The 12461-nt window shown below is 43.4% G+C and overlaps 1 protein-coding gene across 1 annotated transcript in view; it reads right to left on the reverse strand.

The window, feature by feature from the left end:
- Positions 1 to 1524: 1524 nt before the first annotated feature.
- Positions 1525 to 12461, reverse strand: part of GNPTAB (N-acetylglucosamine-1-phosphate transferase, alpha and beta subunits) — a gene marked incomplete at both ends in the record, with an annotated part of 17930 nt that continues 6993 nt past the window's right edge. The window contains 6 exons of the mRNA XM_009078243.1: positions 1525 to 1695; positions 2714 to 2893; positions 4616 to 4777; positions 10101 to 10235; positions 10921 to 10985; positions 11687 to 11892. Of these exons, the coding sequence (XP_009076491.1) occupies positions 1525 to 1695; positions 2714 to 2893; positions 4616 to 4777; positions 10101 to 10235; positions 10921 to 10985; positions 11687 to 11892 (919 nt within the window). The remainder of the gene's footprint in view (positions 1696 to 2713; positions 2894 to 4615; positions 4778 to 10100; positions 10236 to 10920; positions 10986 to 11686; positions 11893 to 12461) is intronic.

Consider the following 12461-nt stretch of genomic DNA (forward strand, 5'->3'; position numbering starts at 1 on the left):
CCCCTAAATTCTATGATTCTATGAAGTAAATGTTATGCCTTTCAAACAGAAGGAAGAACTGAAGAATTCCATGGCCACACAGCAAAACAGCCATGGCCAGAAACAGAAAACAAGACTTTGCAAATCTGCAAACCATCCTCCAATGAAAACTAATATTTTCTGTCAGATAAAACCAGTGAACTTAAACTCTGAACTAGCTCTGCAGTTCACTTGTTTTCCTGTCTCAAAATGTTTCTTCACTACTAACCAGTCATGAGATAAGCAGCATGTGTTGAACATAATCCCTGAATCATCTGATCCTCTATGGCTTAGATAATGCTAAGAACTGGCAGAATGAAAAAAAGTCTGTGGGTATGTGTATTTTCAGCTGGGGAATCAGCAAAAACCACACACACTGTCCTTCAGGCCTTAATATTTCAAGATTTTGGCAGCACATTTCCTACTGAGACACTTGCTGATCAGGTTGGCACAAACAATGCTGCACCTAAGCTGACTTGATCATCATCACTGCGATGAATAACTGAAGAACAAACAAGTAACAATGAGATTTTGCAGTTCTATGCCGACTTCCTTACAGATTTAAAGCATATAAAGCCTACTCATACCCTCAAGTACTGAAACAGGTGTTTTAGTGGACCTTAAGCTCATTTTGCACAACACTTCTGTGTTTCACAGAAATTTAAAGACCGTAGAGCTCATCCAGCCCCAGTCCCCTGCCCTGGGCAGGGACACCTCCTACCACACCAGGTTGCTCAAGGCTTCATCCAGCCTGGCTTGGAATACTGCCAGGGCTGGGGCAGCCACAGCCTCCCTGGGCAACCTGTGCCAGTGTCTCACCAACCTCCCAGCAAAAACTTCTGCCTAAGATCTAATCTAAATTTCCCTCCTTCGGTTTGTCCCCATTGTCCCTTGTCCTGTCCCTGCAGCTCCTAACACAGATCCCTCTGCAGCTTCCCTGGAGCCCCTTCAGATCCTGGAAGGTGCTCTGAGGTCTCCACATAACCTTCTCTTCTCCAGGCTGAACAGCCCCAACTCCCTCAGCCTGTCCTCATAGGGGAGATGCTTCAAATCCTCTTAGCAGCTTCCTGACATCCTCTGGGCTTGCTCTGACAGTTCCATGTCCTTCTTACATTGAGGACACCAGAACCGTGTGCAGTATTCCAGGTGGGAAACAAGTTTCTGCACAAGTGTGCACATCTGCCTGCAAGAACTATATACTTCAGTGCTCTCTAGTGCCTTGGGTACTCACTGCTCTGATAGAAATTACAGATAGCAATCTCTGCTTTTTTCCTCCACATCACTCTCATACATGAAGCTCAAGGACAAAAACATGTGGCAACCAGAATCTTTGCACCTGTTGCTGATGTTTCCTCAGCCTGCTTTCCTTGCTTAACACTAGTTGTTGAGAATAGTTTTGTTCAAAGACTGAGTATTTCAGAGTAGCATTTCTTTGATTTTTATTACATTAGCATAGAAAAGTTATACATCTACTTCTGGTAAAAATCTCTTTCTATAATGACTTACCTTTTGACCTTTTGAGTGACTGTAAAAGTCATCAGGCCAAACATCCTTCCCAAACATAACATCATCGTTGAGGTAAATGAACTTCTGTGAAAGGCCACTGATACGGTGAATGTGACTTTCAATGGCTGGTGAACTGAAGGTAGGCAAGTGACTCACGTTCTGAAAGATTTCCTAGAACAGAAAAGCAACAATCCAAACAGTTTCAGAAGGCAAAAATATGTGAAAATGCTCAAACCAATAAAAGGCCAGACACACCAGATTATTTCACACTAAAAAAATTAACAAGGAGAGATATGAAGGAAAAAAGTAAAAATATTTTAGAAAAACAACTTCAATATCTCCTTTTCCCCACACAAGCCCATTTCCAAGTCTGCTGCTTAAGTAAGAAACTGCACCTGGTTCAAAACAAAGATAAAAAATCTCTCACACTCCTCTTTCACTGAGTGCTGGATCAGGCCCAGTGCACACATTTAAATTCTCATGAAGTATAGAGTGCACAGAATTCCCAGCAAACTGAACCTGTTCCAGCGGTCAGAAAGTCTGAATTGTCCCACCTCTTTCCAGTAACTTCACCAGTAGACAGGAATAGAAGTTGAATTAGTATCTCGTTACCACTTCGGTTGCTCAGAGCTCCTAGGGTATGTCAAAATACCAAAATGCCTCCTGAAACCATAATAAGCTCCTATAGTATTTTAGTTCCACCTATTCAGGAGCTTGAAGGATTCCATTTCTCTTTATAAATAACATTACTAGAGTGCATAGCTACTTTTGTGGGGGTTTTTAGCCATCTCCTTAGCCCCAGTAATTGCTATCCATCTGGTTTCAACACCAGCTTATCAGGTTATTCCTGGCTCTGAGAGTGTTTATGGTTTGAGACGACATTTTCTTCTCCTCAGGATTTTTGTAAATAGATTCTAAAAGGAAATTGGACATGGGTATATTTTAGTTGAAGTCCCAATATTTGGAAAAGTGGACTAAATCAAGGCTTGATATATAGTCAGTTATCTGCTTAGCCAAAACACAAAGACAAAAACCATGGATGAGACAAGGAAGAAGTTGTCACTTGTTCCAAGTAAACGCAGCATTTAGCTGAAAGTGCATAACTGCATTTCAGTCTCTTTACTAGTGGCACTTCTATACTGCTATTTTTCTTTGGGGGTTTGGTGAGGCCTTTTTGCTTGGGCTTTACCTGATGTGTCACTATAGTTATCCGGGGGTTATCCAGGTTAAGCCACGAAGGAATCTGCCCGTTGGTGACGATGAAGATGTGCCGCACCCAGGGCGCGTGTCTCTCTATGGAGCGCAAGGAGTATCGCAGCTCTTCGTTGTCTTCAAAACGGCTGGCAGAAATGTCTTCATCCTGTTTGGACTACAAAAAAAGACAAAAGTCCTTTCTGAAGATTTGAAATGGAGCACTCAAGTTCTGCTCCAGACAGGTGGGAACAGTATGCTTGAGCACAGGGGTGCAAAAACACTTCAGGGCTCAGCACTCAAAACCAAAAAAGCATGTGGATCAAGCACCATTATTCTGCAGGATCATGTTCTTCTGAACTAGCAAGATGAACAGAGCAATCTTCCAACACTACTGGCTGGTCACCTGGTATCACAAGGAGTCTGCTGACTAGCTCTGCAAGGGGGCAGTGCCTTGGTGATCCCAGTTCTTGGATCATAGAATCATAGAATTTAGGAGTTGGAATAGACCTTGCAGATCATTAGTCCCAACCCCCGCCCTGGGCAGGGACATCTCCTCACTAGATCAGGTTGCTCAAGGCCTCATCCAGCCTGGCCTTGAACACTGCCAGGGTCAAGGCAGCCACCACATCCCTGGGCAACCTGTGCCAGTGTCTCACCATCCTCACAGTAAAAAACTTTTTTCTCACATCCAACCTAGACTTTCCCTCCTTCAGTTTGAACCCATTAAACCCTTGTCCTTTCACTGCAGTTCCTAACCAAGAATCCCTCTCCGGCTCCCTTGTAGGCCCTTCAGATATTGAAAAATTGCTATGAGATCTCCATCTAGAATTTAAGGGGTTGGAATGGAGCTTAGAGATCATCCAGACCCAACCCTCTGCCCTGGACAAGGACAATTTCCACCACACCAGGTTGCTCAAGGCTAAAAAAAATGAACACTGCCAGGGTTGGGGCAGCCACAGCCTCCCTGGGCAACATGTGCCAGTGTCTCACCAACCTCACAGCAAAAACCTCTGCCTAAATTCTAACCAAAATTTCCTCTCCTTCAATTTGTCCCCATTGTCCCTTGTCCTGTCACTGCTCCTAACACAGAGTCCCTCTGCAGCTTCCCTGGAGCCCCTTCAGATCCTGGAAGGTGCTCTGAGGTCTCCATTTCCCTCTTTCAATTTTACCCATCGCTCCTTGTCCTCACTGCAACTTCTAACCCTATCCAGCTTCCTTGTAGCTCCTTCAAATCCTAGAAGGTGCTCTGAGGTCTCCACACAACCTTCTATTCTCCAGGCTGAACAGCCCCAACTCCCTCAGCCTGTCGTCATAGGGAAAGGTGCTCCAGTCCTCTTATCGGCTTCATGGCCTAAAACAAATAATGAAACCCCTCGATCCCCTCCACACAAGAAGACTGCTCATCTGCCAGTCAGTTTCAGTTAAGCCTTTCAGGGCTTGACTGCACACAATGTATGCAGCAACATTAGAACATGTGCAGAGAGCAAAATTTTCCACTCAGCAGAGAACACGAAAATTTCAATTAAATGTCACACTGTTTAAGCTTTCTTCCTCCTTGGTTTGAGGACTGGACAGTGTTCTTGGGATGTCCTCTTACAACTGAATACTTGGTTCAGTGTGAATCACTGAGCACTGAACAGATTGCCCAGAGAGGTCATGGATTCTCCTCCCTGGAGGTATTCCAGAACCATCTGGACACAACCCTGAGCCATGTGCACTGGGCTGGCCCTGCTGGAGTAGGGAGGTGGGACCAGATGACCCAATGTGGTCCCTTCCAACCTAACCGATTCTGTGATTCTTAATACTTCCAAGCTTCTAGAAGAAATCTCACACTCCTTGTCATTGACTAGTTAGCCTCTACTTGCAGTTTTGAAATGCTGTAGCAGAATTTACCCACCTGACTGACAGAGCTGAGGTCCCAGAGTAAATAAGCAGGATTAAGGATCAGTTCTTTCCCATCTATAGTCATGTTCTTCTTTGCTTGCTTGCTCAGTTCTTGGAAACCCTTGGGGTTATTCAGTTGCAAGAGAGCCACACTGGCTTCGGAATAGAGCTGCAACTAGACAAGCAGAGAAAATAACTCCTGGCATGCATCCCCCGCAGCACTCTTCCTTTGCCAATTCCATCTTTTTGTTGGATTTTTCTTCCTAGACCTCCTACTAAGAAGACTGGGAAGCACTGTTTTTAAAGAGCTCCAATTGTGTAAGAACATGAAAAGCAGTGGTAAAAGGGGAAATGAAAACCACATACAGATACAGAACAATTCTAGATGCTGTATCTTCACTTTGCAAAGAAAATTTCTTTACACAGTGATCCAGCAACAGTAAAGCTGTTCCTGTTATAAATACTTCTGGAGTAAGGAATAAGTCCCCGCTAATTCTCTCCCACCCAATAACAAAATTCACATCTTATCACAACTTTATTATATGACTGAAAGAATCATCCTTTTTTCCCCAGTCTTAACCAACCAATGATCCTCCAGAAAATGAAGGGCACCAATGTATTGTTGCTGTCAGAAGCATGAAATTTTCAGCATGGTTTACAGTCAGTTCAACCTACAGCTCCGAAATCTGAGATCCATAGGGCTCCAAACCTAATCCATGTGGGTCTCCAAGTCCTTAATGATAGTTGCCAATATGCTGTTAATGTCATTTCTTAGCTGTGCACTGTTTGATCTGTTTGCTGTTTTTATCTCCTGCCACCACTAAGTCTGTGTATCAGATTTCATAATGCACAGGATAAGAAGGGGCTCGCACTGCTCACCCTCTCTAACAGCTTGTACAGCTCACAAGTTCTAGGGCACCAAAGCATCTCCCCAGTAACAGAGCATAACCCAATCAAATGCTGCTTATGAAGCAGCATGAGCGGGCACAATCAAGATTTTCCAAGTGCTCCATTCCACAGGCTGATTGGGAATAAATCATTAACAGTATTTATTTGATGCTATGCTTAATTTTTATCCCTTCAGGCAACCTAAGACAAACAACTACATCGACCAGATTTTCATTTGCATAAGATCTGTAAATGCAATTTGTAAGTGATCAAAATTTGAATAACATCATGTTCCAAAACAGCAAAACCATCAGAGCTTCATTCATAATACCTGTAGGTGGTTTTATTTCTTTATTTTTTGTTAAATCTGATCCTTTCTGCTCACTTTGAAATACCCCTTGTCCCAGAGTTCGCAGCCCTTCCCTCAGGAAGACCAGCTGTTCTGCTTGTGACATTTCAAAGCTGTTGATGCTTTGACTCATATGCTATTTGAGAGCTTTCAATCTGACTTATGAGGCCTGTCATTAGAAAAATCTGATAAATCTCAGACCTTCCAGGGAATCATCTGAACCTAGGGGTGGAAAGGATGGCTCCAGCAGCTAAATGGCTGAGGTATAGTTACGGACTGCAGCCAGCAACTGCCCAAAATATCGGCGGTGAAATGCTCCGGATTGCAGAGCTGCCAGCAGTGGGCCTGTGCTTTATTTAGGAATACAACAGTGTCACACAGTCCCTCCGAACCTGTCATTCAAAACATGCATGTAACAAACCAAAAATATTACCATTCTAGAGCTTGGAAAGCATTTAAGAACATGTAGCTTCTCTTTAACTTGTTGCCACCAAACCCAGAAAATTCGAACCTGTACTACAGACTCCTAAATGGATTAATTACAAACACTTCCCCTTTCCCCCCACTAATCATAGAATCATAGAATTTTAGGGGTTGGAATGGACCTTACAGATCATCCAGTCCCACACCCCTGCCCTGGACAGGGACACCTCCTCCCTAGATCAGGTTGCTCAAGGCCTAATCCAGCCTGGCCTTGAACCCCGCCAGGTAGCCACAGCCTCCCTGGGCAACCTGTGCCAGTGTCTCACCACCCTCAGAGTAAAAAAACTTTTTTCTCACATCCAACCTAGAGTTTCCCTCCTTCAGTTTGAACCCGTTACCCCTTGTCCTATCATTGCAGTTCCTAACACAGAGTCCCTCTCCGGCTCCCTTGTAGGCCCTTCAGGTATTGAAAAGTTGCTATGAGGTCTCCACCTAGAATTTCAGGGGTTGGAATGGAGCTTAGAGATCATCCAGTCCCAGCCCCCTGCCTTGGGCAGGGGCACCTCCCACCAGAGCAGGTTGCTCAAGGCTTCATCCAACCTGGCTTTGAACACTGCCATGGTCACACAGATGAGGTAAGGAAGATTTGTAGAAATAAACCTAAGGCCTTGCATTAATTTTGGCTCAGAGATGACTCTCCTACTATGTCACCTTATAATGGGAACTAGAGATATTTGTCAACACAAATGATTTGTAAAGTTTTTTGTAACTCTTTAACACAACACAACCTCTGTCCCTTGCTGTGTGGGCATAGGAGTTTTCCCGATATCCATACTGGAGTGTGAAAAAAGGAGCATCTCCTTTCCTTAATAATCAGGTTTGGTCGTTAGAAAGATAAAACATAATAATTTAAAGACTGGTTAAGAGTGTAAGTCCTACCTCAGAGGAAAAACTGCTCTTGGAGCCTCTTAACCTTGAGAAAATGGACATGAAGGTATTTTTTTCTGCATGGGGTGTCTGAGCTCATCTGGCCTCTCTCCTAGGCTGCATTGGTCAGCATTGCCAAACATGCTGACTCCAAAGGAGAACCTGCATTTATGTTACCTGGTGGGGGAATGCAGTTTTCCTGGATGTGACAAAAACGTGCACCAGTGGTGGTCTGGGCTTGTGCCTGCAGAGTGTTTTCAGCCTTCAACTGCTAGAGAGGCTCACCCAGTCACTGCATCTGCCTGCTTCTTCTTCTGCTCTGTTTTTACAATACCTTTGAACCTGCTGACCTGTTTTGGCAGGATGAAGATGTTCTCTGGAAGGGAATATTTCAAGGGAATGGATGACCCCATGCAGTTCTACTGTGAAGAGGTTAATCCCTGTGACACGTTAGAAAATCTGCCAGGACAGAATTCTATTTTGAGTGTAACAGCACCAAAATGCTCAGAAGATGGCCTGCAATTTATTAGAATCTAGGTAGTTATGTCACCAGATAACTTCAATGAAATCTCACTTTACTGATGGCTCTGCTTAGGAGAAGACTAGTTTGTTAACAAAGGCATTACTGGAAAAAACCTCAACACTGATGTAATAAAAGTAATATATTCAGTGCAGGTGTTATCTTAGCTCTGAGACTGAGCCAGTGGAGAACATTTTTCTGCTCCTTCTTGTTTGTGCTTAGAATATTACAAATCAAAAAAAGACTACATCATATGTGCTGTGTTAGCTCAGGGAGGCTGTGGCTGCCCCAACCCTGGCAGTGTTCAGAGCCAGGTTAGATGAAGCCTTGAGCAACCTGCTTTGGTGGGAGGTGTCCCTGCCCAGGGCAGGGGCTTGGCACTGGATGATCTCTCCAACCCCAAAAATCCTACGATTCTATGAGCACACAACTCCTGAAGCCACCTGTGCGCTCCAGCAACACTGACAAGCAGCAATAAGAATCCTAGACCCCCACTCCTCAAGACAGTGAGGACAGCAAACACTCAGCATCACTGTGCCTGCTGGTTCCCACGTGGATTTTCTTCCATTAGTAAAACAAGGTTATTAATACAGCCCTTAGTTTCTAGCATAACTTGTCCATTTTTGTGTATATGTTTGTACATGTGTATTAAAGGAGGCAGTATCTTGCAAAGAGGGAGATCTGCAAGCTCTCAGTTGTCTTTGAGGCAATCAGAATATTAAAGCTTGAAGGAAAATCACCTTTCTCCAAAAATTTTCACTACTGTCTAGAATTTCAGTGAAAAACTGTTAGCATGAGAGCAGCAAAAAGCCAAACCCAAACAAATCAAATCCCCTCACCCTGCCAATCCTTCCCTCGTCAGTCTTGATATCATGACCTAGTTTTCAAGTCTCAAGTGTCTCTTTAGGATGAACAACAGTATTCTTTAGAAATGTAGTTACGGGGGAAAAGTGAAAACAAAATGTTCAGTTGTTCTTCATGTACAGGTCCAACACCAGGTCCCCACAGCCGCTACAGGAACGGCTCAGCAGCACAGCAGAGTAACACCTCCATCTAGTGGCTTCCTGACACTCGGCTAAGAAAGCACAGACAATCCAAAGCAGCCAAATTTTCAACCCCTTCTGTCATAACACACACAACACAGAACAACAGATGTGACCAGCAGACACTGCTGTAAATAAACACCAAGATCACTGCATTGCACTGCAGGCTGTAAGTACAAACTTCAGCAGACCATAACAGGCATAATTCACCTTGGAAATGGACCCATTGTATCATAAACCTCCGTATTTTAACCACCTCTAATTGAGTTCAGGTGCTTTTCTCAGAGATTTGTAAAAAGAACACCTGGCCCAGATGTATGAGCAATTTTTGGTCCTCTTTGGATTCAGAAGTTCTATTCAATCAAAGTAAAGCAATGCAACATTTAGCACAAACACACTGAGAGCAACACTCCTCCCTTTCTCACCTGCCTTCCCTTCTAACAGCAGCATTGTTGAAAGGTTTGATTCTTATTTCTTTACTTCCAGAATCGTACTAAGAAACAGCCACTTAGAGAAACCCACTAAGTATCAGGAGGCATCTATGTGACACAAGTCTAGTTTACACTCAGATGCAACTTCCCTCCTCTCCACCAGGTATCACATGTCACTTCAGGGACCTCAGAGTGCAGAAATGACAACAGAGGAACTAATGGAAATTTCAGTGGAGACTGCAGACAACCAATCTTTCTCCTACTGAACTGCAGCATTAACCTAGCATCTCTCTCTTTGGCAAGCAGCAAACCACATTTGGCTATGTGTACCATAACTGCCTACCTGCAACATCCACTGAAAGAAGAACTGACTCTGATCTAGGATCTTAGCAAAGGCTTCTGTAAGAAACAACCTCATTACACTTTATGTGTAAAACAATTTATGCTTGCAAATAAAACCTTTCTTACATGTATATACACATATTGCACTGTAAGTGTAGCATACATGAAGTGTCACTATCAAGAGTAGAGAACTGTTTGGGAAAGAATTCACTGCTGTGACCACATGGGGTACAACAACCTCAATTTTAATTGCTCTAAAGCATCCACCACCAGGAAAAGCAACGCATACAGCAAACCTGACTGTAAAGGGAAACTGAAGAATGTTGTGAATACCTGAGAAAAACTGTGTTTATACAGAGATATGCCTAACCAAACTGCAGAAGAGGAGTTCTTAGGAACAGATAATGAGTGGATCACAGTGGCAAAGATAAGAACACACCAAGGAAAAGGGAACCAGCACTAACAGGTGACACAGGACTGACTGAACATCCTAAGTCTCTTAGGTGTGTGATCCCATATGGGAAGCATTCCAAGAGACCAGTACAACTAAGGTGCTCTCTCCTCCAGACCCTTACCAGCTTTACTTTAGCAGATAGGCTCTCTGGCAGCTTCGTTCGCAGCTGATTTGTCTCTTTGAATGTAGCTGGAAACCCACTAAGGAAGGCCAAGTCTTGCATTAATACTAGACCTGGAACTTCTTTGTCTGTAGTCTAAAAAAAAGAAAACAGGTTATAAAGACCTTTTATAACTTGCAATAATTCACATTACAATAAGGGTTGTTTTAAAAGTTTTCACTTCTGACTACGTGTGAGCTATGGAAAGAGAAAAGCACAGAAAGGTTCTAAAATGTACAGAATGTTGAACACAGAGAAGAAGGGACATTCTGAAAGAGGGGAAATTTAGGCTGAAACAAGTCTAGAGGAGGCCACGAAGTTGCTAAGAGGACTGGAGCATCTCCCCTGTGAGGACAGGCTGAGGGACTTGGGACTGTTCAGCCTGGAGAAGAGAAGGTTGTGTGAAGACCTCAGAGTACCTTCCAGGAGCTGAAGGGGCTCCAGGGAAGCTGCAGAGGGATCTGTGTTAGGAGCTGCAGGGACAGGACAAGGGGCAATGGGTACAAATTGAAAGAGGGAAATTTAGGTTAGATATTAGGCAGTAGTTTTCCCTGTGAGGGTGGTGAGACACTGGCACAGGTTGCCCAGGGAGGCTGTGGCTGCCCCAACCCTGGCAGTGTTCAAAGCCAGGTTGGATGAAGCTTTGAACAACCTGATGTAGTGAGGAGGTGTCCCTGCCCAGGACAGGGGGTTGGGGCTGGATGATCTCTAAGCTCCATTCCAACCCCTAAAATTCTGTGACCCTATGAAAAGCTAATCAACAGATTCTAAAAGCACATACCAAGTAAGCTCTCCATACTATGTGTTTGCTGTTGTCTTTTATCATTCCAGCATGGGCAGCTTCAACTAGAATACAGAAAACACATTGCAAATCAAAAACTGAAAGTCACTTCTTTTGTATATTCTAATAACCAAGATACATGTTTTGCAATTAAAAAGACTTGAATATTTATGGTGTGAAGAGTTGTTTTGCAAGTGGCAAATAATTTTTGGTGGTAAAATGAACATCAGTGATTGGTCTAGTGGATGGAAGTGGTCAGGCACTATATATTAAACCAAGTAAGAAGTCTATAGCTCCTCTGAGACCTTACTTGTACATCCTGAACACATGAACAGTTCTGTTTTACAGTGTGCAATCCTTCAAGTTAGGGCAGAACTTTTTGCACAATATTCAAACTAGACTTCACAGCAATTCAAAGAGGATTTCTAAAACTAATCTTCCTCATTCTAAACCTCAGCCTTCTGAGATTATCAGCGCAACACAGATAGATATCAAACCTGTTTTGCAATAGTCTTTTAAAGCATGGAGCTCTAATCATCTGTAATCAGTTGTCTGTGAGGTAAGCAAACAGTATCACTAATGTCATCATTAGAGGAACAGATTGAGGGCAAGAGAGACTGAATGACTTGCTAAAGTCAAACAGAAACTTAGCAGCACAGTCGGTATCAGAGGGGAAAGAAAAAACAACCCCAAAACTAATTCACAGGAGCTTACTAAAAAACTTCCTCTAGAACTTTGCAAGGACTCTGAACAAAGAGGTTCTTACCATCCTTAGGGCTATCAAAAACTATTACTGTCACATTAGTAGAAGGGTTTTTTGGTTTTGCTACAAAGAACATATTGTTAGCAGCTTGTAAAGCAGGATGAATGGACAGCAGGTCCTTCAGGGTGAGGTTGGGAGGCAGTGCAGGATCCAGGACAAGCATCGGCACTTTGATGCAGTGTGTCAGCAAACACTCCAGTTGCTTCTCACTAGAGTAAAATACCAAAGGTATATTTAACACTAGTAGAAAATTAAAGACAAAAAAAATAAAATCAATGTTACATGCAATGAGAGCTTCTGAAGAATCTCATCAGTTATTTGTACTGTTTGCTGTGCCAAGGGGAAGTTACAGAAAGCATCCTAATTTTGCTGCAGAAGGCAAATATCTGACTGCTAGTGTTTACTTAATTCCCATAACTCTTCCTTCAAAAGTTTCCAAGATTTCAAAGTGTGCCCACAGAGGAGACCTTACAAACATTTATAAATAAGATATGGACCAAGCCAAATGGGTTTTAGATCTAAATTTTGGAGCTAAATCCACTTGAGCCTGTCACCAGTGATGTTCCCCGGGGCTCAGTGTTGGGGCAGGTCCTGTTTACGTCTTTAGTGATTATCTGGATGTGAGGATTGAGTGACTCTTAGTAAATTTGCAGATGACACCAAATTGGGTGGGAGTGTAGATCTGCCTGAGGGTAGGAAAGCTCTACAGAGAGACCTGGACAGACTGGATCAGTGGCTGAGGACAACTGCATGAGGGTCACTAAAGCTCAGTGCTGGT

Source organism: Acanthisitta chloris, unplaced genomic scaffold (assembly GCF_000695815.1).
Source record: "Acanthisitta chloris isolate BGI_N310 unplaced genomic scaffold, ASM69581v1 scaffold22000, whole genome shotgun sequence".
Lineage (NCBI taxonomy): Eukaryota > Metazoa > Chordata > Aves > Passeriformes > Acanthisittidae > Acanthisitta > Acanthisitta chloris.